The sequence below is a fragment of the Cervus elaphus genome, chromosome 31 (genome assembly GCF_910594005.1).
Source record: "Cervus elaphus chromosome 31, mCerEla1.1, whole genome shotgun sequence".
NCBI classification, from domain to species: Eukaryota; Metazoa; Chordata; class Mammalia; order Artiodactyla; family Cervidae; genus Cervus; species Cervus elaphus.
This window is the reverse complement of record NC_057845.1, coordinates 8,299,007-8,325,118: the sequence shown is the minus strand read 5'-3', so window position 1 is coordinate 8,325,118 and position 26,112 is coordinate 8,299,007. Positions and strand designations below refer to the sequence as shown.

At 40.7% G+C, this 26,112-nt stretch overlaps 1 protein-coding gene across 8 annotated transcripts in view; it reads right to left on the bottom strand.

Annotated features, from left to right (window-relative positions):
• Positions 1 to 26,112, bottom strand: part of GRIK1 (glutamate ionotropic receptor kainate type subunit 1) — a 438,838-nt gene that overhangs the window by 130,890 nt on the left and 281,836 nt on the right. For all 8 annotated transcript variants that reach the window (XM_043893053.1, XM_043893051.1, XM_043893054.1 and 5 more), the window contains exon 4: positions 18,125 to 18,306. In XM_043893053.1, coding sequence (XP_043748988.1) covers positions 18,125 to 18,306 — 182 coding nt within the window. The remainder of the gene's footprint in view (positions 1 to 18,124; positions 18,307 to 26,112) is intronic.

Here is a 26,112-nt window from a genome sequence, read left to right as displayed (position 1 = left end):
AATTCCTGTGATTGGTGAGAGACTTGGTCTATAAGACACTTAGAAAGTCTCTGGGTGAAAGTCTTTCCATAATGTGTTCTGTTATCTTAAGATGCCTATGTTGCATTTCAACTGAATTATTTTCCAGAAGGCAATGCGGAGATATGAAGACAGAAACTCACGAACTCTCAGCATTCATTGCTAAAAGCAATTCATATGTCACAGATAATTGGCATAATGTTGCTACCATACTAGCAGAACCTTAAAATGGAACCTGAAGTGCTCCTCAGCAATTTTGAGAGATTCTTGTAATATTTATAAGGGTTTTTATTACTGCATCTTTTCATTGAAAAATAGGTGTCTTTGAAGTTTATATTGACTAATCTAAACTGTATTGCTCCTTTTATAACCTTCTCAATATCAGGATAAATTCTAAATCATCAGACATAGTTTCTAGTCAATAATTTCGAATGAACATCTTCCAAATGTGTGACATATGATGTGGCTAAAATAATTGCTTTACTCCAAGATAGAAATAAGTTATTTCAGCATAGGAATAATCTTCAGGAAACAGTTGAATAATATCAAGCCTCAGAGAAGCAATTTTGAGAAGAAGCCTTGATCTCTAGGGTGTAGCTCTTTCTCACTGCCAGCTATAGTACTTCTGGCTGCAATTACACTATCCTCTGAGCAGAATGCACCTTGGATAATACAATTTTTAACATTGGTCATCAGTAGAACAAGCTAGGTATAAGTAGGGCCTTAGATCAGTTTTTATTGATACAAAAAGAAAAGACACTCATATTAATGCTTCCCTGGTGGCTCAGATGGTAGAGAATCTGCCTGCAGTGCAAGAGGCCTGAGTTCGATCCCTGGGTTGGGAATATTGCCTGGATAAGGAAATAGCAACCCACTCTAGTATTCTTGCCTGGTAAATCCCATGGACAGAGAAACCTGGTGGTCCATGGGGTTGCAAAGAGTCAGACAGTACTGAGAGACTAACATTCATACAACACTAGCTGACTATGATATATCCACAAAGGGAACAGAGGAATGTAAGAAAAATAGCACTGGATCCCTGAAAACCCTGATATACAGAAAACTACCCTTCTCCTTAAAGAGTAGGCTGGATAATGGCCTGTTACACATGACCACATCCTAGTTTCCAGAATCTGTTAATGTGTTACTTTACATGACAAAAGAACTTTGAGGATGTGATTAAAGATCTTAATTTATGGGAGATACTCTGAGTTAGGGCTTCCCTTGTGGTTCTGATGGTAAAGAATCCACCTGAAATGTGGGAGATCAGGGTTCAATCCCTTCAGCTGACGCTCCAATACTTTGGCCACCTGATGCGAAGAGCTAACTCACTGGAAAAGATCCTGATGCTGAGAAAGATTGAAGGCGGAAGGAGAAGGGGATGACAGAGGATGAGATGGCTGGATGGCATCACTGACTCAATGGACATGAGTTTGAGCAAACACTGGGAGAAAGCGAAGGACAGGAAAGCCTGGCACTTGGTAGTCCATGGGGTTGCAAAGAGAAGGACAGGACTTAGCAACCAAACAGCAACGACAACCCTGGTTTATTCAGAAGGGCCCAGTGTAGTCACAAGGGTTCTTATATATGGAAGCTGATGTTCAGAAGGCAGAGAAGTGATGGGAAGATGGAAACAGAGGGAATACAAGGCAATGTGATCTGGGACCACAAGCCAAGAGATGAAGACAACGTCTAGAACTGGAAAAGGCAGGGAATTAGATTTTTCCCAAATCCTTCAAAAGGGATATAGCCCTGTCAACACCTAGATTTTAGACATCTGACATCCAGAACTGTCGGAGAATAAATTTGCCTTGTTTTAAGCCACTTCATTTGTGATCATTTGTTGCTAGCACAGCAACAGAAAATCAACATACTCATTTGTTCATCTTTATGGCCTATGAGATTGCACAATTTTGGTGTATTGATATCAAGAGCATGTATTAAAAGGAAAAATGACTTGCTTGAAGTTGAAAACTTTCTGAATTTCTCTGTGCCCCTCCACTCACATTCATATTCTAACCACATGCATGTACATAGATACAAGCTAACCACAGAGAGACTCTAGGGTCTCCTTCCACTGGGAGATTGTGCCATGCGATTTATAAATCCAGACCACTTCCCCCCTGCCTCCAAGTGAAAACAAAGAAAGTCAGAGATATTCTACCAAGTGTTGGTGAATGGAATACCTGTACTATTTGGGAGTGTCTTTCAGTCTTAAGTACTATATAAGCTTCCCTTTCCAGAGGTATGGTCAGAAGAAGAAAGGAAGCTGATACTAATAGATATTAATAAGTGAATTGGAGACCATGGGGTTTAGTTTGGCTTCAGAAGGTAATCCTACTAGAAGAGCCACATGGCATCATCCATGTGCAGAAAGAAAAGATTATGTAATTTAAGGGGTACATGTTGCTGACAACAGGAGCAGGGGGAAAAAAAATAAGATTCCCCCTGCCAAAATGAAATAGGCAACCTGGCGAATAGGAAAGAGTAAAACTTTTAGATGATGTTGGTTAGGATAAACTCTTTGCAACATTTGGGGGAAGTTGGTGGAAATCTGATGTGTAAGAGGACCAGAGCAGAAGAAAAAGTTTTAATAGCAAAGAACATGCAGCTGATTCACTTCATCATATAGCAGAAACTAACAACACTGTAAAGCAGTTATATTCCATTTTTTTTAAAAAGAGCTGAATGAATCTAGAAGCTGGAAAATTAACAGAGAATATGCTGCATACATTGCAATCTTTTCACAATAAGTTTCTTTCTTAATGGTGGTAATAAAAACTATACCTCAAATTTGCCTGAGGGTAACATTTTGAGGGAGAAATAGTCATGAAATCACTAAATGATGATCTTCTTGGTCTCATGATATCTTTGTAGCATACAAAAGTTACGATCTGGGTCCTGTTTCTCTGCCTTTTTGGCTTTTTGGATGACTTTATTTTGTAAATTTATCTAATAGCTATCAGACTTAGAAAATAATTATTTATATCAGTGTTTTTCAGTGCACTAGACTCTCCAAAGAACTTTGTAGAAAACACCAATGCCTGTACCCCATCACTAAATATTCTGATTTATTTGGTCTAAGGTATGGTCTAGGCATTAATATCTGTGATACTGATACTCTCCAGGTGATACTTACATATAGCCAGAGCTGAGAATCACTCATTTATATCAACCAAGCATATTTTAAAGCTGTAACAATAATGATCAAACCTACTATTTGATAGGGCTTCCCTGGTGGTTCAGACGGTAAAGAATCTGCCTGCAGTGCAGGAGACCCAGGTTTGATCCTTGGGTCAGGAAGATTTCCTGGAAAAGGGAACAGCTTACCCACTCCAGTATCATTGCCTGGAGGATTCCACGGATAGAGGAGCCTGGAGGGCTACAGTCCATGGGGTCGCAAAGAGTCGGACATGACCGAGCAACCAATACTTTCACTTTATTTCACTTCACATGTCCACTGTCATAACATGTTCTTTATCTGCTATTGGGGAGGAAGTGTTATCCTCAATTTACAGATTTGAAGGACAGATCATGGTTATAGTATTTGAACCCAAGTATGATTTCAACCCTGAACTCTTTATGCTCTATTTATAATAGGAGGTCAATGTGGGAACAAAGTCAGTGATTTGTACAAAGTCTTTCTGGACTTCTAGAGCCCAAATAAAAGCCTACGGTCCTTGGGGAGAGCAAAGGTAGAAGGACAGGAATAGGATCTTTGTCTTAAGGAATGAATCCATCAAGCCAAGAAAGCTCAATAAGTTGCCCACTGATCCTTGTTCAAAGAGCTGCACTCCACTCTAAAAGGTTGTACCATGGGTGATGTTGCAGGTACTATGCAGAGCCTTACTAACTTTTCCTCCTACTCTCAGGAATTCAGACCTACATGGCTCTTCTACCCCAACATCTCTTTACACATTAGAATTAATTTGATCCTAATTTTAAATCCCTTTAGCGATCTACCAGGAACTTTAATCTCTTTAATGTAATCAGCCTTCATCAAGAAAGGGGAGTTTGTAAAAGGAATAGTAATGAAATTGTTAAAATTGTGTAATACATGCAATAATATTTTTGTGTTGTTGTTGTTGTTTGGTCGCTAAGTCATATCTGACTCTTTGTGACCCCATGGACTGCAGCACTCAGGCTCCCCTATCCTTCATCATCTCCCGGAGCTTGCTCAAACTCATGTCCATTGAGTCAGTGATGCCATCCAACCACCTCATCCTTCTCCTGCCTTCAATCTTTCCCAGCATCAGGGTCTTTTCCAAAGAGTCAGCTCGTCACATCAGGTGGCCAAAGTATTGGAGCTTCAGCTTCAGCATCAGTCCTTCCAATGAATAATCAGGGTTGATCTCCTTTAGTATTGACTGGTTTGATCTCTTGTGTACTTGTTATAATGGTAATGTACACAAGGTGTGGGGGACTTTGCAAGACATGCTAAACAATGTGGCCTTTGTGCTTAAGTCAGTAAGGGGGTGGGAGAGAGTACTCCGGAATTTCAAACATGAGAGGGATAAGATCAGATATTTTATCTAAAATGAACATTTTTTTAAGGCTACAGGGAGGCTGGATGGACTAAAAGAGAGGGAGGGGACTTGTGACCAAGGGATCAATTGTTCTAGTACAGGAGGAAGATGATGAAAGTGACGGAGAAAAGGAGGTAGAATATGGAACATATTTAGAAGGCAGAATCTTCAGCATTCAGTAACTAATAAATTGGAAAGGTGAGGGAGAGTCAAGGAGGTTCCCAGGTTTCTGGCTTGAGTAATTGAATGATATTTCTAGATACCAAGACAGGGACCAGAGAAGAAACAGGTTGGTTGGAGGAAGATGTGATGTGTTAAGCGTGGCATGGAGATTGAATGACATCAGATGGGATCTTCATGAGATCATGAAACAGTCATTCTGGCTGAAGGAAGGTTTGGGACCCACTACTGTGATATGGTGGGGGAGGCGACAGGGCTAGAATTAGGACTGGGAAGCACTGTACACTCTTGTAGTTTTGTCTAGATACCCTACCCCTGATAATACTGATGATGATTATCTGTAACATGTGCAATATTTCATGTGTCAGTGATGAGCCGCTTAATGCCTTTAAGTCATTGTCACATTTAACTGTTCTCAAAACAACATGAGTTACGTGCTGTGACATTCCCATTTTACAGATAAAGCAAACGGCAAGTCACTAAGTCCTCTACTAAACAACCTCATCTGATACACTGGAATTTTCCATTGTTTTTAAATTCATTTTTAATTGAAGTATAGTTGATTCGCAATGTTGTGTTGATGTCAGGTGTATACCTGATATATATATAATATGCAGTATATAATATATATACTAATTCTCAGAGATCAAATCCTCTCCTTTTTTAATGAATTTTATTGGAGTATAGTTGCTTTACAATGTTGTGTTAGTTTCTCTTGTTGTTCAGTCACTAAGTGAGCTTACAGTAGGTTCTCATTATCTATCTACTTTATACATAGTATCAGTAGTGTATATGTGTCAATCTCAAGTATTTTATTCTCCCCCTTTACCCCAGCACAGTCTTCAGCACATTGAAAACATACAATATGTGTTAGCTGAGTAAATGGTGACATTTACATCTTACAGGATCACCCTTAAGACAAAAAAAAAAACAACAAAAAAAAAACGTGACTAACAGTCATGGGGAAAGTAGCATGGAGGGGTCTTTTTGGTAGAATCTTGCCTTTATGATTTTGAATTTTGTATTTATGATTCTGGCAGCTTCCCTGGTGGCTCAGATGGTAAAGCGTCTGCCTGCAAAGTGGGAGACCTGGGTTTGATCCCTAAGTCAGGAAGATCCTCTGGAGAAGGAAATGGCAATCCACTCCAGTACTCTTGCTTGGAAAATGCCATGGATGGAGGAGCCTGGTAGGCTACAGTCCATGGGGTCACAAAGAGTCAGACATGACTGAGCGACTTCACTTTCACTTTGCATTTATGAACGGTTGAAGAAGCAGATATGATTAACGTAACAAAGTGATTTCTAACCTACTTCAGTATTCAGGCCTCTTTACGGAATCTGATAGAAGCTATGGATCCTTTCCTCTGAGAAAGGCATGCTGAGGGACACAGACATCCTTAAAATTTTAAATAGAGCTGAGGTTCATTTGTTGACCATGATGGCTACTCCATTTCTTCTAAGGGATTCCTGCCCACATTAGTAGATATAATGGTCACCTGAGTTAAATTCACCCATTCCAGTCCATTTTAGTTCACTGATTCCTAGAATGTCAACATTCACTCTTGCCATCTCCTGTTTGACCACTTCCAATTTGCCTTCATTCATGGACCTAACATTCCAGGTTCCTATTGCAATATTGCTCCTTACAGCATTGGACCTTGCTTCTATCACCAGTTACATCCATAACTGGGTATTGTTTTTGCTTTGGCTCCATCCCTTCATTCTGGAGTTATATCTCCTCTGATCTCCAGTAGCATATTGGGCACCTACCAACCTGAGGAGTTCCTCTTTAAGTATCCTATCATTTTGCTTTCTCATACTGTTCATGGGGTTCTCAAGGCAAGAATACTGAAGTGGTTTGCCATTCCCTTCTCCAGTGGACCACATTCTGTCAGACCTCTCCACCATGACCTGACCGTCTTAGGTGGCCCCACAAGGCATGGCTTAGATTCATTGAGTTAGACACGATTGTGGTCCTGTGACCATTATATCTACTACTGTGGGCAGGAATCCCTTAGAAGAAATGGAGTAGCCATCATGGTCAACAAAAGAGTCTGAAATGCAGTACTTGGATGCAATCTCAAAAATGACAGAATGATCTCTGTTCATTTCCAAGGCAAACCATTCAATATCACGGTAATCCAAGCCTATGCCCCAACCAGTAACGCTGAAGAAGCTGAAGTTGAATTGTTCTATGAAGACCTACAAGACCTTTTAGAATTAACACCCAAAAAAGATGTTCTTTTCATTATAGGGGACTGGAATGCAAAAGTAGGAAGGGAAGAAACACCTGGAGTAACAGGCAAATTTGGCCTTGGAGTACGGAATGAAGCAGGGCAAAGGCTAATAGTTTTGCCAAGAGAATACAGTGGTCATAGCAAACACCCTCTTCCAACAACACAAGAGAAGACTCTATACATGAACATCACCAGATGGTCAACACCGAAATCAGATTGATTATATCCTTTGCAGCCAAAGATGGAGAAGTCTATACAGTCAGCAAAAATAAGACTGGGAGCTGACTGTGGCTCAGATCATGAACTCCTTATTGCCAAATTCAGACTTAAAATGAAGAAAGTAGGGAAAACTACTAGACCATTCAGGTATGACCTAAATCAAATCCCTTATGACTATACAGTGGAAGTGAGAAATAGATTTAAGGACCTAGATCTGATAGACAGACTGCCTGACGAACTATGGACAGAAGTTCGTGACATTGTACAGGAGACAGGGATCAAGACCATCCCCATGGAAAAGAAATGCAAAAAAGCAAGATGATTGTGTGAGGAGTCCTTACAAATGGCTGTGAAAAGAAGAGAAGCGAAAAGCAAAGGAGAAAAGGAAAGATATTCCCATTTGAATGCAGAGTTCCAAAGAATAGCCAGGAGAGATAAGAAAGACTTCCTCAGTGATCGATGCAAAAAAATAGAGGAAAACAACAGAATGGAAAAGACTAGAGATCGCTTCAAGAAAATTAGAGACATCAAGGGAACACTTCAGGCAAAGATGGGTTCGATAAAGGACAAAAATCGTATGGACCTAACAGAAGCAGAAGATATTAAGAAGAGGTGGCAAGAATACACAGAAGAACTGTACAAAAAAGATCTTCACGACTCAGATAATCACAATGGTGTGATCACTGACCTAGAGCCAGACATCCTGGAATGTGAAGTCAAGTGGGTCTTAGAAAGCATCACTATGAACAAAGCTAGTGGAGGTGATGGAATTCCAGTTGAGCTATTTCAAATCCTGAAAGATGATGCTGTGAAAGTGCTGCACTCAATATGCCAGCAAATTTGGAAAACTCAGCAGTGGCCACAGGACTGGAAAAGGTCCGTTTTCATTTCAATCTCTAGGAAAGGCAATCCCAAAGAATGCTCAAACTACTGCACAATTGCACTCATCTCACACGCTAGTAAAGTAATGCTCAATATTCTCCAAGCCAGGATTCAGCAATACGTGAACCAAGAACTTCCAGATGTTCAAGCTGGTTTTAGAAAAGGGAGAGGAACCAGAGATCAAATTGCCAATATCTTCTGGATCATCGAGAAAGCAAGAGAGTTCCAGAAAAACATCTATTTCTGCTTTATTGACTATGCCAAAGCCTTTGACTGTGTGTATCACAATAAACTGTGGAAAATTCTGAAAGAGATGGGAAAACCAGACCACCTGACCTGCCTCTTGAGAAACCTGTATGCAGGTCAGGAAGCAACAATTAGAACTGGACACGGAACAACAGACTGGTTCCAAATAGGAAAAGGAGTACCTCAAGGCCATATTGTCACCCTGCTTATTTAACTTATATGCAGAGTACATCATGAGAAACGCAGGGCTGGAAGAAGCACAAGCTGGAATCAAGATTGTCGGGAGAAAGATCAATAACCTCAGATATGCAGATGACACCACCCTTATGGCAGAAAGTGAAGAGGAACTAAAGAGCCTCTTGATGAAAGTGAAAGAGGAGAGTGAAGAAGTTGGCTTAAAGCTCAACACTCAGAAAACTAAGATCATGGCATCTGGTCCCATCACCTCATGGGAAATAGATGGGGAGACAGTGGAAACAGTGTCAGACTTTATTTTTGGGGCTCCAAAGTCACTGCAGATGGTGACTGCAGCCATGAGATTAAAAGATGCTTACTCCTTGGAAGGAAAGTTACGACCAAACTAGATAGCGTATTAAAAAGCATAGACATAACTTTGCCAACAAAGGTCCATCTGGTCAAGGCTATGGTTTTTCCAGTGGTCATGTATGGATGTGAGAGTTAGACTGTGAAGAAAGCTGAGTGCTGAAAAATTGATACTTTTGAACTGTGGTGTTAGAGAAGACTCTTGAGAGTCCCTTGGACTGCAAGGAGATCCAACCAATCCATCCTAAAGGAGATCAGTCCTGGGTGTTCATTGAAAGGACTGATGCTGAAGCTGAAACTCCAGTATTTTGGTCACCTCATGGTAAGAGTTGACTCATTGGAAAAGACCCTGACGCTGGGAGGGATTGGGGGCAGGAGGAGAAGGGCGTGACAGAGGATGAGATGGCTGGATGGCGTCACTGACTTGATGGGCATGAGTTTGGGTAAACTCCGGGAGTTGGTGATGGACAGGGAGGCCTGGCGTGCTGCGATTCATGGGGTCGCAAAGAGTTGGACACGACTGAGTGACTGAACTGAACTGAGGTTCATTGATTCTACTTGGGTTTAAGACACGCTTTGATACAGTCTTCAAACTCTTTATATGATTCCTTTTAAATTGCCTCCAATTCCATTGCAAACATAATTTCTCTTATTGCCTATTAAAGCCAAATTTTGATATAGCTGGAATTAAGCATTTGAGCATTTTCTGATGCATATATGTGATTTTTATTACCTCTCAGTTCAGATTGAAACAAATCTAAGTCCTTTCCCAAATTTACTCGTTGAAGATTTTAGAGAATTCTCAAAAGGGCATCTTGTACACTAAGAATATAAACAAATTGCAAACTGCTTCAGGAAATCATTGATTATTCATAGAGCTCAATTAATTCTTGTGTATATTTAATAACACACTCATATCTATGACTGTTCCTTACAACCCAAACTAACTATGTGCTCAGGAATTGTAAATAGATTTTAATATCAGCCCAAGAGAAACATAATTAGGATAGGAATGTGCTGCCAAAATAATTATATAACATACTACAAATTATCATCTAGTTAGTATAAATTGAGATTCATACTATTACATTGTCAGAATTTATCAAAGTAATGAACTTACTAACAATTAAGTATCTCAAAGACTACTAAAGCACTCTAAAAAACCTTTAAAAAGAATGAACTGCTTAATTATTTCCCCATTTCTTTGAAAGTCAACTAAGTACAAGGCCATGTGCAAGTTCTTTATGTCTAGACACTAGTAAGAGGATTCTTGCTCACTTGTATGCATGGACGCTCAGAGCCGAAGGGAAGATTAGCAACAATTAGAACAGAATCCAACAATCCTTTTTTTACAGATGAGCTGACTGGGTTGAGAGGAATAAACCGACTCGTTCAGAGTAGAACATTAAAACGGTCTAAGAAATTCAGATCAGTGGCACTTTAGACCCTGGTTTGAAATTCTAGCCCTAGCCCTGTAACCTCATTTTTCTCATCTGTCACATGGGATATTTTGAGACAGTAAAAAGATATCATTTTAGTCAATACATAGCCTATTCTGGCACACAATGTCTACCCAATAAATGATGTCTATTTTCTCCTATTAGGAGAAGACAAGAATTTACAACTCACGACTTTCAGTCCAAGACTGTAGTCACAGTCCCTTACCACTTTAGAAATTAGCTTCGTGGTCTCCAACCAGTATATTGGCATTGGATAGCTAAACTCTTGTGACATTCAGTTTCCAGTTCTCTTTTTGCCTTAAAGTGGCAAACATTTGGGATTTTGTTATTGTTTTTTGCTGTTGTATCTTTATCACCTTCAATCAGTGCTGGACAAATAGGTGTTGGATGAAAGAATAATTTGCTCTACCGTGTCCCTACAATGTTCACTACTGGGCTTCGATAGAAACAGCATTTCTTGCGGCCTTGTGTAAACTAGAAATGATTGGATGTTTGAGAATCAAGGGAAATAACTGCATTCAAGAAGCAGAAAGCTTAATTAAAATGTGTTCCAGGTGCCATTACTTGGAGAATCGTTTGACATCTTGATGTACACAACAGCAGTAGAATAGGATTACTTTCTTTTCCTTTTAAATCCTGAGACAAGTTTCAAATCGCAGCCTAGCCACTAGCTAGTTCTGTGACTCTGGGTAAGTTATGAAACTCTCTGAGCTCTGTCAGCTTCTTGTATGCAGACTTTTCTCACACAGATTAAATGAATGATTAATTTAACCTGCTTAGCACAGTGCCTGGCACACGATACGTGCTGAGTAAAAGGTGGCTTCTCTGATCTTTGACTTATTTTATGTGTTCTGCGACTAGAAATAATGGACTTGGGGATCTGACTTAGCGGATGTAAGTTCCAAACGCAGGTGTGCAACCTCTCAGCATGGCACAGTGTATACTGATTAATTTGATGTCTTCTGTCCTAAGACATGAAGACCGGTGGTGTTTCTGTCCTGTGAAAACGTGAAATGAAACCCATCTAAAACGTGAAGTCATACCCATCGGACTACTTCCTCTTGCCTTAGTCACAGCTGTTAGGCAGAGCTTCCATGAGGACAAAAAATCAACGCACAAAATTATTTGATTAATCAGCATTGCCATTGCACTTCCTAGCAGAGGGAAGCTGGGCATTTAAAAAAAAATGCATTTTCTGCCTGGCCTCATTTTTATGTTAATTGAAACAAAAGGAAAAAAAATAGCAACAAAAGCACACAAATGTTGACGGGAGAAAATGCAATATAATTTTACAAAATATTTTGGTACTAAAATGTTTTATGGAGACTAATGGCTCAATTATAGCTTACTGCTCATTGCCACGAGTGTTGTAGGGGGGAAAACATCTCCCCTCTGATGTACTTGCTCATGTTAACAAGAGAGCAGGTTTCCTGAGTCAGAAACAGTATGTTCTCATTCACCCAGTGGCCACTCTCTGGCTCAGAAAATCAGTCCAGCCCTAAAGCAGTATCCCAGCTGGATGGAGCACCACTGCGTCGCCTCCCTCCCTATCAGAGGACCATTAAGTTCCCGCTACTATGCTTGAAATAGTGACTTGCTTTCTCAATCCTATTACAGGGTTTGAAAACAACTCTGCTCTTCTCCAAAGAGGCACATTTATTTTCAGGTTGTGAAATGCATTTTATTAGCTGAAACGTATCACAGTTAATAATACAGGTCTTTGGGGCTGAATGAAACCTTCCTTTTGAGGAAACTGAGGCACAGAGGACTTGTTCACTGTGCCTGGCAGAGCTGAGAGTTCAGCATACTGAGTAGGGTAGAGGAAAGATTATTTATGAAGAGCCTCAAGCACAGTTCTTGGAACATGCATTTTATTTATTCATTCAATAGAAATGTATTGAGCCCTTATTGTGTGTTAAATAATGTAATTGGTATTGGGGATTTGGGAGAACGAGACAAAGAAGGCATCTAAGCTCTTATATAGAAGAGTATAGTAGGGGATACGTGTAACAAACAGATCAATGTCTTTCATTGATTATAGATTTTTATTAGAGTTACAAAGCAACTAAGTAGAGTGCAAGGTCACAAGGAGCGAGAAAAGATTTCCTTTGGGACTTCCCTGGTGATCTGCCTTGCAAGGCGGGGGATGTGAGCTCTATCCCTTGTGTGCTAAGTTGCTTCAGTCATGTCTGAGTCTTTGAGACCCCGTGGACTGTAGCTCCCCAGGTTCCTTTGTCCATCGGATTCTCCAGGCAAGAATACTGGAGTGGGTTGCCATCTCTTCCTCAAGGGGATCTTCCCGACCTAGGGATCAAACCCATGTCTTACATGTCTCCTGTATGGCAGACTGATCCTTTACCCACTGAGCCACCTGGAAAGCCTGGTGGGGAAACTAAAAATCCCACAAGTTGTGTAGCAACTCAGCCTGCACGTTGCAACTGCTGAGCCCAAATAATATGGCTAGAGAATCCATGCACTGCAACAAAAGATCCTGCCTGTCACAACTAAGACCTGTTGCAGCCAAATAAATAAATATTAAAAAAAAAAAAAAAGAATGAGTTCTTTCTTCTTTATCTCCCGATGAGTAATCACAATGGCTTAGGTGAGGCCGACTTTGGAAAAAGGTGTCGGCAACAGCAAGTGCAAAAGTCCTACAGGAGGGAAAGAGCCATGTTACACATCCAGGCAGGGTGTCCCTGAAATAGGGTATTGGAGGCCAAGAGGCTAGAGGGGGGAGGGTGGGTTACCTTACATAGGTCACAGGAGTTTGCATTAAAAGCATGTTCGGTTGATAAAATTAATACTGTCCCTGAGCTTCAATTTTTATTTCCAAAAAGAGAAAAAAAAGATAATACCAGTTTTATCAAGGGCTATAATGTTTATGAAAGGAGAATTTTGTTTATCACCCAGCATGGCACTAGACACATGTTTGGAATTCCCTACCCAGAGTCCCTACCCTGTGCCTCATCTTTAAATTTATCTGCCATCAGCTACTCTCTTGGTAGAAGCACATTCAGTGGGAATGAGTGGAGGTGAAAATGTGGTGGATGGTGAGGAGTCATGGGGAGGAGAAAGACTGGGGGAGGTGGAAGTCAGGAGGAGCTGGTGACCTGGGATTTCGACATTAAAGGTGGATTAAGTGGCGCTCAGCATCCTCTGAAAGCAGCAGGATGCCTGCTGGGAGGTGGTGGGGGGACAGGGGGTAAAGAAGACCTTTAGTGACCTGACGGGCCCTAAGTGTGTGTTGACGCTTGTTGGGGCCACTCTCAGACTGCAGAAATTCACAAAGACAGTGTGTTCACATGGGAGCCCTGCTCCTCTGTAGCCTAATCAAGTCTTGACATTTGAATTTCTAACTAATTTTGGGGAAATAACTTTTCAGATTCTCATCATATAGTACTTGTTCAATATGAATAGAAATAATTACTTTGCTGAAGTGATTAGCATGCCCAAGAATAACTATAGACTTTCTCCCAGTTTTTACTTTTAGATAAATGTCAAATATCTTCCTTAAAGTGCGTTGGATTTCTCTTCTCTAAAGAATCATTGAAAAGTGGTAAAATATGATGAAGGTGTAGGGAAGTACCGAAAAATAATGAGAAATGTGCATGAGAAGAAAGCCAAGTCGACCCGGCAGAGAAAATTTTCTCAGCAGTGATTGTAGTCACCACAGAAGTAAAAGCTGACAATACTCATTTCGTCTAAAGGAGAAGAGCAGTGAGTGGGTGTGTTTTCCCCAGACAGTGCTGGAAGCCTAGTTCAGAATGTAAGGCTTCTCCATTCTGAAATGGGGGCCCTTTATGGCAAAGTCAACTCACTACTTCTGAGATCGGGTGGTCTGGAGACCCAGCTTGGCAGTTCAGGGAGTGACCTCGTATGAAGCATGTAACCTATCTGAGCATCCGTGTTGTCAACTCTGAAGTGAGAATGCCAGATTTACCTCAGGATAAACTGTCATAAACCAGGAAAAGGCAGTCCATTCTAAAGGAAATCAACCCCGAATATTCACTGGAAGGACTGATGCTGAGGCTGAATCTCCAGTACCTTGACCAACTGATGCAGCGAGCCTACTCATTGGAAAAGGCCCTGATGCTGGGAAAGATTGAGGGCAGGAAGAGAAGGTATGGCAGAGGAGGAGATGGCTGGATGGCATCACCGACTCAATGGACACGAAATTGAGCAAACTTCGGGAGATAGCGAAGGACAGGGAAACCTGGCATGCTGCAGCCTATGAAGTCTCAAAGAGTTGGACATGACTTAGTGACTAAACAACGATAACAACAAGCTGAGATGACACGAGATGACATGCAGGGTGTCAGATACCATCTTTGGCATCTCGGTGAAAGAGATGAGTCTCTTTCCTTCCTTTCTTTCCCTCAGGAGAAAGAGATAGGTTAAGTGGTGGATGGAATAGGATCCTAGACTCCTGAACCCTCAAACTCCCTAGAGATACTCCACAGACATGCAGGAAAGGTCTCAGAAAAATCTTCTATATGTAGTTGCCCAGGGCTAATGGAGCAAGTTCAACTGAATCACGTAGAGTATCCATTCACACAGAGTGCCCCACTTTGATCAGAATAGAAGGTCCTAACACCTTCTTTATAACTTTAAAAGATGTAACTTCCTGGTGGCTCAGACAGTAAAGCTTCTGCCTACAATACGGGAGACCCGAATTCAATCCCTGGGTTGGGAAGATCTCCTGGAGAAGGAAATGGCAACCCACTCCAGTATTCTTGCCTGGGAAAGCCCATGGACAGAGGAGCCTGCTACCAGGCTACCCTACAGTCCATGGGGTTGCAAAGAGTCAGACATGACTGAGCAACTTCTCTTCACTTCACTTCAAATTGTAACAGCCTCTTGGAGGTTCAAATGAAGCCCATCCAACCAACCTGGGTCCTTTGCTTTGATTTCAAAAATGGGTAATACTTCTACCCGATGCAGTAAGATAAGGGTTTCATGTTGGAACCTTTTAAAAACGTTCCCCTCCCTGCCCAATCTTTTCAGGCCTTTGGTCTAGAACAAAGAGGGGATGAACAGTCTCTTGAATCACTTTCCCTCAGCTCCATAGCCAATTGTCCCATTCAGATGAGTAGGGAAAGCAAGTGCAAGATAAAACATGATAAGAGAGGATGGCGAAAGAAGTGTTTGGGTCAATGGCTTGGGCAAAACTGAACTGATCCTATTTTTCCTTGACCCTACCAGACAGTCCTTGAGAGGGCTTATCTTGGATGATTTTCTGTGTTTTTATTTTCATTTAAAAATTTTCCTTTGAATGATGTAACCTCTATGCTACAAGGAAAGAATCACTTGTATCAAAGGAACTTTATATCCACATTTAGCAAATAGAGAAGAAGCCAGCAGCCCCTTACATGACCACCAGGCGTTTCTCTTGCCTGTTCCCAGCCTGCCCTTTGGGAGAGATATGACCGGTTTTGTGAGCCAAATAGATTTCTAACCAAGAGAAGCCTCATCGGCAAATCATCCCCTTAAATGTAACAGAAGTCCCTGGCTTCAGTTATAAAAGACTCTTGGGATAGGATGCTTCTTTGCATTTTGAGGGCTCTGCATAAAATCTGGGTGTTTTTCTCAGTTCTGGTCCACACTCCATTACACACTTTAATGACCGCATTAAAATTCTCAAATGAAGCTTTGGGATAAAGGGCAGCTGATTATATTTATTCACCTTTCAGCACTGACATCACTGCAATATGCTTGCTTTCTTTGCTGAAAGGTACTTATAATATCCAAAGACATGTTAATGGAACTATAGTTTAGAAGTAAGTAACGGCTAGTCTGCCTCACTGGAGAAGAAGCATGTCACAGCAGAAAAACCACCAGGTGGGATAAAGGAGGCTGAGTTCTAGTTCCCGGCTGGGTCACTCTGGAAAATCATGTTACCTCTTATAAAGGGAGAGGATTAGCTTTGATGATGTCTATGATTGTTTTCAGTGACAATTTTAAATGTATCCTGTGACTCAATGGCTTCCAAGAAATGCCCTTCAGGTATCAGATATAAGACTGGAGAGTCAAGCAGGACGACTGTGCCAAGAGATCTCTTCCAAGTTACTCAGAAACCAAAAGCTCTGCATCTGCATGGAGGGGTAGGTCTACTTGCGAAATCAGTGCGCATTACCAGTCAATCACACAGCTCACCCAATACCTTTAAACTAGTAAGTAAGTAAATAAGTGTTAGCTACTCAGTCATATCTGATTGTCTGACTCCATGGACTGTAGCCTGCCCGGCTCCTCTGTCCATGGAATTCTCCAGGCAAGGTTACTGGAGTGGGTAGCTATTTCCTTCTTCAGGGGATCTTCCCTACCCAGGGATGGAACCCGGGTCTCCTGAATTGCAGGCAGATTCCTTACCATCTGAGCCACCTGGGAAGCCTGGAGAGTGCAATAACACCTGTGCCATTTTAGATAAAAACATTGCCTTCGGTGACAGTGACCACTTGAAAAACACAAAGTCACCGATTAGGTCATGCAACTATAACCTGGCTATTTTTGCCTACTTTCCTCCAATTCAATTCCCTGACTCTTATTAATGCTTCTATTTTATTATTATTATTTTATTAGCATTTGTTGAGGCAGAGTTGCTTTACAATGTTGTGTCAGTTTGCACTGTACAACATGAATCAGCTATATGTATATATATATCCCCTCCCGCATGCATCCCGATGTTCACTGTAGTGCTATTTACAATAGCCAGGGCTATATTCAATCTTAAATTGAATGGATAAAGAAGGTGTGGTACATATATACAACGGAACATTACTCAACCATAAAAAGGAACAAAGTTGGATCATTTGTAGACCTAGAGACTGTCTTACAGAGTGAAGTAAGTCATAAAGAGAAAAGCAAAGTATCTATATTAACAAATATATGTGGAATGCTTCTATTTTAAACACCTAGCTTGCTTTTCCCATTGTCTATGCTAGAGTTTCTCAAGGCATTTTAGGCTAAATAGTCCTTTGTTGAGGATGGGGGAGGGGTGGGGATTGTGTGCCGTATAGGATGTTTAGCAGCATCCTTGGAGTCTAATTACTAGCTGTCAGTGGAGGGCCACTGTCCCCAATACGATGACCAGAAATGTCTCCAGATGTCGATAGAAATCCCTGAAGGGTGAAATCACTCTGATTTGAGAGCCAGTAGTCTAGGTTTAATCTTTTTTTTTTTTTTTTTTTAGTTCTGAACTTTCTTTCTTGGGCATAAGACCAATGTTATACATCCTGAAGTGCCCAGAAAGTATTACTCTGTTGTTATCACTCTTAACATTACTAACATCTTTCATTTATATAAGGTTTCACAATTTATCAAGTGTTTCCACCCACATTATCTATGGAGATAATGCATGGCAGCTCATGGTCTGGGACAAATGAGGAGAGAGAAGCATCTTTTCTGTGATTTGTCCCTGTTTCCCTTTTTCGCTGCACTTGAAATCTTGCATGTTTGACAGAAGAGGTCTTGCCATGAGGACAAGTCAGGCATTGTATAAATAAAACTTGGCATGTTTCTGAGACTAAAAAAAAAAGAATGCTTAATCACCTTAAAATGATACTCATCTCATTGTCTGCTGGCAGGATCTATTAATCTCTCAAGAAGGACACAGGACCACACATCTGTAATTACATACCGACAGCTGGTTTCAAAGAAGCCTGAGGCCAATGGCTCTTTAAAAGGGTTCTGAACACTGTGATCTTCAGCCTGACTGAACTGCTGGAGTTTTAGCTTACCGCACTCAGTGATACCGGATGGCATTTTTGAGAAAGAGAAATGAACACATTCCCCTCCTTTTCCTCCCTCCCCCTCTTACCTGCTTAAGGATCTCAGCGGCTGTTTCATGTGAGCAATCAAATATCACATAGAACTCCTTGCCTTTCTTCATTTCCTTGAGTAACGGCTTAGCATCTTTATTCCCAGAGGGCAGCTGGCGGATTTTGATTTTAATATTATATCTGGAGGGAGCTTTGATGAGCTCTTGCAGGCGAATGAGACCTAGAAAATGACATTCAATCAGGCAACAGACTCTTGTCCAGAGTTATTTGTTTATTGCCATTTAGAGTCAAACTCATATCATTCCCCCAATGTATCAAGAGGCTGCCTACCTAAAGGTTGCATTATTGACTGCTCATTTATCATTCCTCTTTCTATGGTGGTCATGCTATATTTTCCTTTTGTGGGTATGTGTGGCTAGAAGCACAATTTTCCCAAGAGGATTTTGAATTTTTTTCAGAATGCAATTGTCCTCTCCAGCTTTTACCACAAATCTTTAGCAAATCAAGTCAATAACTGTAAAACTTTTGTAAACAAAATTTGCTTGATGTTTTCAAAGGTGCTTGAGGTAATGGATATACCAGCTTACTTAAAAACAAACAAACAAACAAACAGTAAAATACTAGAATTTCTTGGGACTATAAACCTCTGCAAACCTTTCATCAAATATTTATATATAACATACTGTTTTGCAGTTAATTGGTCGGCCTGTTTTATATCATCTTTCAGTTCCTGCCATATTTATAAATGACTTATTGTTTCTTTCTAATGTAATTGAACAATGAATGGGAAAATATTTTCTTGATTAAAAGAAAAGACCATTGAATATTTGAAAAATCATGATAATAAGGGCAGAAGCATATTCTTTAAAAAATCTACTATTGGTAGTTATAGGAGTGTATACAGCTAACTAAACTAACTTGAGGAAGAATGTTTAATTCACCACAAAAATGAATCCAGTGAATTGCACCATTGTTTTAAACAGAAGTGTTTTACTAAGGCAAGACCAACAGCTATATAAAGCCTTAGTCTTATTTCCCCTAATATTAGCTGGTATTTGTTACACTGCATGATGCTGGCTCTTACTCAAGGACTCGCACTGGAAAATTGAATTTTTTTTTTTTTATTACACAGTCTGTGCCTTCAGGATGTGTCAGTTTCAAGCAATCAATAGGAAATGTTAAGTTTTGTCACTATTCAGATAGAAATCGTGGTATGCACCATGCAAGATACAGCATATACACGCCAGCTACCTCTGGACATGAGGCACTTCTTTTATTTGTTATTTATTTATTTTTTTATTTAGTTATTTGTAAGAATCTGCCTGCAATGCAGGAGACCCAGGTTCTTTCCCTGGGTTGGGAAGATTCCCTGGAGAAAGAAGTGGCAACCCATTCCAGTATTCTTGCCTGGGAAATCCCATGGACAGAGGAGCCTGGTAGGCTACACTCCATGGGGTCACAAAGAGTCGGACGTGACTGGGCTACTAACACTCTCACTTTTACCCTTTCCCCTAGAAGCTACATTTTTGTGTCTAAGATGTTATGAGTTCTCCTATATCTTGGGTAGGTGTGGTTCTGAAGTACAGTAAATTTGAGAGAAAGTTACTCTTCAGGGTCAAATGAACCAGGGCAAGGAAAGAAGGAGTTGTAGAATCATATAAAAATTTAGTGCTCATTATCCTTCTTAATTTTTTAACTTCCTGGGAACTTGCTTCTTTTCAAATCAGTGTGATTGAAGGCTCCCAATTACCTCACCTACTTCCTCAGTGGCTCAATGGTTCAGTAGGTAAAGAATCTGCCTGCAATGCAGGAGACCCAGGAGATGCCAGTTAGACCCCCGGGTTGGGAAGATACCTTGGAGGGGAAAGTGGCAAACCAGTCCAGTATTCTTGCCTGGAGAATCCCATGGACAAAGGAGCCACAGGCTATACCCACGGGCTATCCGATCTGTGTGCTTGCAAAGAGCGGACACGACTGAGAGCCAGCTCACACAGGCACGGATGGGTTACTCGGCCTCTTACTTCCAGAATCACTCGTCCTGAGCACCTGGCGGGTAGCTAGTAGAAGAAAACTGAGCCCACTGACTGGTGTATTTGTTCGTCTTCACAATAACCCTATGAAGAAGGTGTGATCATCCTCATTATTTTAAGTACAAAAACCAAGGCTCAGAGCGATGAAGTAACTTACTCATGGTTACAAAGATAGGAGGAGCCATGGATTCAAATTGCCTGTGGGTCCAGCTCTCAGTCTTTCCATGTCATCATCATGCATTGCGAATACAAATTTGTTGATGCTTGAGGGAAGAGGTATAACTTTGATTTGATGGGATGGGGAAAAAGTTGAAAGAGGTACCTACCCTCCTTTCTTTTTTACTCTAGACTGCTTGCGAGTCTCTCCCATAATTTTTTTTTCCCTCTTGTCCTCTTGCTTTACAATCAGATTTTTTTTTTTTTTTAATTTGAGCATGACCACAAGGGAGATCAACATGGGCCTTTAAATAAAATGAGCAAAAATTTTAAGAATTTCATTTCATATGCTGCCACGAGCTGCTCTTTTGTTCTCTGCTAAATGGAATGTCAGTCTTGAAGTGCATCTTCCTATCATGATGACTTAGACACATTAAGAGCCTTTAAAGTTGGATCCTTTCTCTCCCTTCATTCATTCATGTTTATGGGAAAACATTTCCTGGCTGTTCACTGTATGCCAAGTACCACACTAAGAGTTGGAAACACATGGACACATCTTGCTTTAAAGTCTTCACAGCCCATAGAAGGATTTCATTCCATCAACTCTTGTGATGTTCATGGACATCTCTTATTACGTAATTTCATAAACTATGACCCAAGGCTAATTGGGGCTGGACCAGCTTGCTCAACGTTGTGTTAAGACTCGTTATTCAGTCACTAAGTCTTGTCCAACTCTTTGCAACCTCATGGACTGCGGTATGCCAGGCTTCCCTGTCCTCCACTATCTTCCTGAGTTTGCTAAAGCTCATGTTCACTGAGTCACTGATGCAATCTAACCATCTCATCCTCTGCTGCCCTCTTCTCCATTTGCCTTCAATCTTTCCCAGCATCAGGGTCTTTTCTAATGAGTTGGCTGTTCGCATCAGGTGGCCAAAGTACTAGAGCTTCAGCTTCAGCATCAGTCCTTCCAATGAGTATTCAGGGTTGATGTCCCTTAGGATTGGCTGGTTTGGTCTCCCTGCTGTCCAAGGGACTCACAAGAATCCTCTCCAGCACCACAATTCAAAAGCGTCAATTCTTAGGCGCTCAGTCTTCTCTATGGTCTAACTCTCACATCTGTACATGACTACTGAAAAAAACATAGCTTTGACCATAAGGACTTTGTTGACAAAGTAATGTCTTTACTTTTTAATGCACCATCTAGGTTTGTCATAGCCTTCCTTCCAAGAAGCAATTGTCTTCTAATTTCATGGCTGCAGTCACCACCTGCAGTGATTCTGGAGCTTAAGAAGAGAAAATCTGTCCCTGCTTCCACTTTTCCCCCTTCTATTTGCCATGAAGTGATGGGACCCGATGGCATGATCTCAGTTTTTTTTTAATGTTGAGTATGGCTATTGGGTGGCAGATCCAGGGCATAAAGCCAGGTCCACCTCTGACTGCTCAATCCAGGGCTCTTTTCACCAAATCAATCACCCCTCCTGACTATGAAATTTAAGATCAAATATTTAACTGACTGAATGACTAACTAATTATATAAATAAATATCTGTGTAAATAAATAGAGAGAAAAAAACTTTAGACCAGCATAAAACCTTCAGCCTTTATTTGGCAAATGAATCCATTAATAAACAGGTTCCCTCCTCCTCCAAAAAAGTAGCTGTGAGCTTTCACAGTTGTTTCATAAAAGAAAGTTCTTAATACCAATAGAAGAGAAAGGAGAACTCAGTACAAAAGACTAGCTTTTAATTGGACTAAATTTATCTTTTGGAGAAACTTACTACTAAACCCTAATTTACTCATTTTGTCCATATACAGGTGAATTTGCCTCAGGAAAGAGAGGATCAGCAGATTTAAAGATTACAGACCCAAGATGTAGAAAGAATAAAGAGCAAGGAAGGGGAGGTTTACATTTCTCTTCCAAAGCAATTGTTTGCTTTCAAAAAAGAAAAAAACAACCGTTCTGCCCTCATTAACAGAGAGCAGAATTTACAATTCAAAAGGCTTTTTTAGTTCACAGGAGACAAAAATTTAGAGAAAGCCTTCCCTTTTGTTTGCATTTTGCAGCAATCCATTAATCGTTTACATTTCATTGTAAAGAAGTTAAAACTTGTTTTTAAACTAGTCATTACTTCAGGGAAAGATAATTGATTTGGATTGCTGCTGCTGCTGCTAAATTGCATCAGTTGTGTCCAACTCTGTGCGACCCCACAGACAGCAGCCCACCAGGCCCCCCGTCCCTGGGATTCTCCAGGCAACAACACTGGAGTGGGTTGCCATTTCCTTCTCCAATGCAGGAAAGTGAAAAGTGAAAGTGAAGTTGTTCAGTCGTGTCCGACTCTTAGCGACCCCATGGACTGCAGCCTACCAGGCTCCTCCGTCCACAGGGTTTTCCAGGCAAGAGTACTGGAGTGGGGTGCCATTGCCTTCTCCATTGATTTGGACACTACTCCTAATTTTGCTGGGCTTCCCTGATAGCGCAGTTGGTAAAGAAGCCACCTGCAATGCAGGAGACCCCGGTTTGATTCCTTGGTCGGTGAGATCCCCTGGAGAAGGGAACAGCTACCAACTCCAGTATTCGGGCTATGAGAATTCCATGGATTGTATAGTCCATGGGGTCGGAAAGAGCTGGACGTGACGTGACTTGACTTCACTTCCTAATTTTGCTAATGGTCCTCCTCTGTGTGGATGACAGCCCTGCCCAAGTCACCCCGGTGCTTCCAGGACTGGAGTCCAGTTGGAGAGAACGGTAAGGGTACAGGCACGCTTGGTAATGGTGATGGGTTTTCTAGCCCACTGCAGTAGTTTGTCGTTGTTTAGGCACTCTGTCTTGTCTGACTCTTTTGCGACCCCATGGACTGTAGCCTGCCAGGCTCCTCTGTCCATGGGACTTTCCAGGCAAGAATACTGGAGTGGGTTGCCAATTCCTTCTCCAGGGGATCTGCCCAACCCAGGGATTGAATTGGTGTCTCCTGCACTGCAGGAGGATTCTTTACCACTGAGCCACCTAGGAAGCCTGGGGACACTTCAAAAACATTAAAAATGCAGAAATGGAGGCAACTAAACAAACCCAACTAGGGGACATTCTAAGGTAAAATTGGTGTGAACTCTTCCAAAATGTTAAAGTCATGAAAGACAAGGAAAAGTCAAATTGCTTTAGACCAAAGGAGACTAAAAGGATGTGACAAATAAATGCAATGAGGGATCCTGAATTTTTTAGAAATGCAATTGGGATAATTAGGGAAACTGGCATATCATATATCTGTATTGATATTAATATTGATATAGATGTATAAAGATTGTATCAATGTCAAGTTTCCTGTGTTCAGTCATTGTCCTGTGGTTATAAAAATGGAAGATCCTTGGTCTTAGGAAATATACACTAGTTTATTTAGAAGTAAAATAGTCATGCTATTTGCCACTTACTTTCAAATAGTTCAACAGCACTACTACTTATTATTGCTGCTTTTGCCCTGGGAGACTCATAGAGTATTAAATCAAATGTGGGCAAATGATGAGGTGAAGTGGAGTTGCTCAGTCATGTCCGACCCTTTGCGATCCCATGGACTGTAGCCTGCCAGTCTCCTCCGTCCATGGAGATTTTCCAGGCAAGAGTACTAGAGCAGGTTGCCATTTCCTTCTCCAGGGGATCTTCCCGACCCAGGGATCAAACCCAGGTCTCCCACATTGCAGGCAGACGCTTTACCATCTGAGCTACCAGGGAAGCCCAGGGCAAATGATGACAGCTGCTAAACTTAGATGTAGGAGGTATAGGAGTTCACTGTATATTTCCTGCCATTTTTCTCTAAGTTCAAATCTTTCTCAATAAAAAGACAAAACATGAGCCTCCTTCCTCCACTCCCACCTCCAGCAATGCAGTGATGGTAAACTGCACCTGTAGTTTGAAAAGTGTTTGCTTGAGAGCAAGGAGCCTGTTTATTCCCTATGAGTTTGAGCTGGGCTCTGCATGTAGAGATAAGTTTCAAAAGCGTCCAAGTGGCCAATTCTAAACACTTTCTTGGGCCATCTATCTGCTCTGTGCACTCAGACATGACACAGAAAAATGCTGATTTGCATGCACATCGACTCTGGGAACAGGTGGAGCATATGGAGGAGAAAAAAAGAACCTGCTATTTCCAGAAGTTTAAAAATTCCCCTGTCTTCTCCTTAAATAATAATAAACTTTGCTATTTGCATTGCCCCTTCCTGTGAAGTATCCTACATGTCTTATAAATAGCTCAGTAAACCTCAGAAGATACCTCTGCGATGGCTAGGTGTCAGTGCTATTTTACAGTAAGGAAAGTGAGGTAGAATGAGGTTAATTGTTTGAATTGGCCCTGAAAATGAGTCACAGATGCCAGGCATTGGAAGAGACTTAAAGGTCAAACCCCTCCTTGATGCATGAATCCCCTCTACACAGCTGCTGCCGAACACCTATTAGTTTGAGAAATTCTCTACCTCACTTTTTGCAGCTCAATCCATTTTTGGACAGCTCCAGTTATATTTAATGAGCAGCAGTTCAAAAGAAAAGTACCTAGGTTTTCTGGAGTCTTAATCCAATTCCCTGTTCATTTATATGTACTACATCAGTGGATTTGATATCATAAAAATTGAATGTGATGGGACCCAAAGATAAGATCACACACTTTAAATATTAATTTCATCTTCATGTGAACTTGCCAACATGCAAAATGGCATTTCACAAACATGTTGGTATATTAATATATCCAAATCTAATAGGATTCTTAAGGGGATCTATATACTCTCCAGAGGGGAGGAAAAAACCAGACTGAGAAATGGAGATGAGTAAGTGAGTGAATTACTTGGGGAAATACAGCACTTTTAAATGCAGATATTCACACATACAGTTTTTCAAAAGGGCATCAAAAAAGGCTAAAGACTGCCCAAAAGAAAATTTGTGTCTCTTAATGGAAAAGAGCCCCATAGAAGAATCTAGTCAAAATATTCGAGATTAACTTAACTATGTGCTAGTTAGCTCCACCAGTATGTTTTGGTCCTGAATTCTGGTTAATATCAATGGTAGCTAAAAATAATGTCATCATGAAATATCTAAGGATTGGTTTCCTGAGCAGAAATCTGAAAATTTGAATGGGTTCTGGTTAGAGGATTAGAGTGGGTAAACAGAAAGGGTAGAAAGAGTAAGGGCAGAAGGAAAAGAACTGTAATATATTATTTTGTTGGTACTGAGTGACCAGGATTTTCCATTCTCCAACTAGTTCAGGTAGGATTGTAGGAGGGTGTGTAGCAGAGTGTTTTGGCTAGCATAGGTGATCATAACAACACAGAGATGTAAATTATGATTGCTAAGGTAAAAAATTCAGCTATTCCTTTACTTGGTACTGATTGTTCATTTTTTGGCTTGACCACCTATGTCAAAATGTTTAATTTTCTTCAAGTCCAAATTTTAGACCTTTGTCAAGGTTCTTGCTTCTATACAGTATATTTCTATTTTCTTTGGGGAAATGAAGGAAAATATCATAGGCATAATAAACCCAAGTCACTGTTTAAATGTAGCCAAAGAGTAGCTATTGCACTTACTTACAGGGTGGTTGAGCATATTAAATGAGTTAATCACATTCAATAATTAGAATAGTGCATGGCAATCAGTCAGCACTTCGAGACTTTAGTTATTGTAATTTTTGTGGTCGTCATTTTTCTTGGGTTTTCTATCTGGATTTAGTGTTTCTTTCAATCACTGACATTTTTATATATGTTAGATTATTTCAAATGAATCCTCATTGTAAAACTTTGAGACTATGTTTTAAGTAAGTGACAGATAGTACTTCTTTATTGTAGGCTGCATTTTATAAATTTCATGCTCTG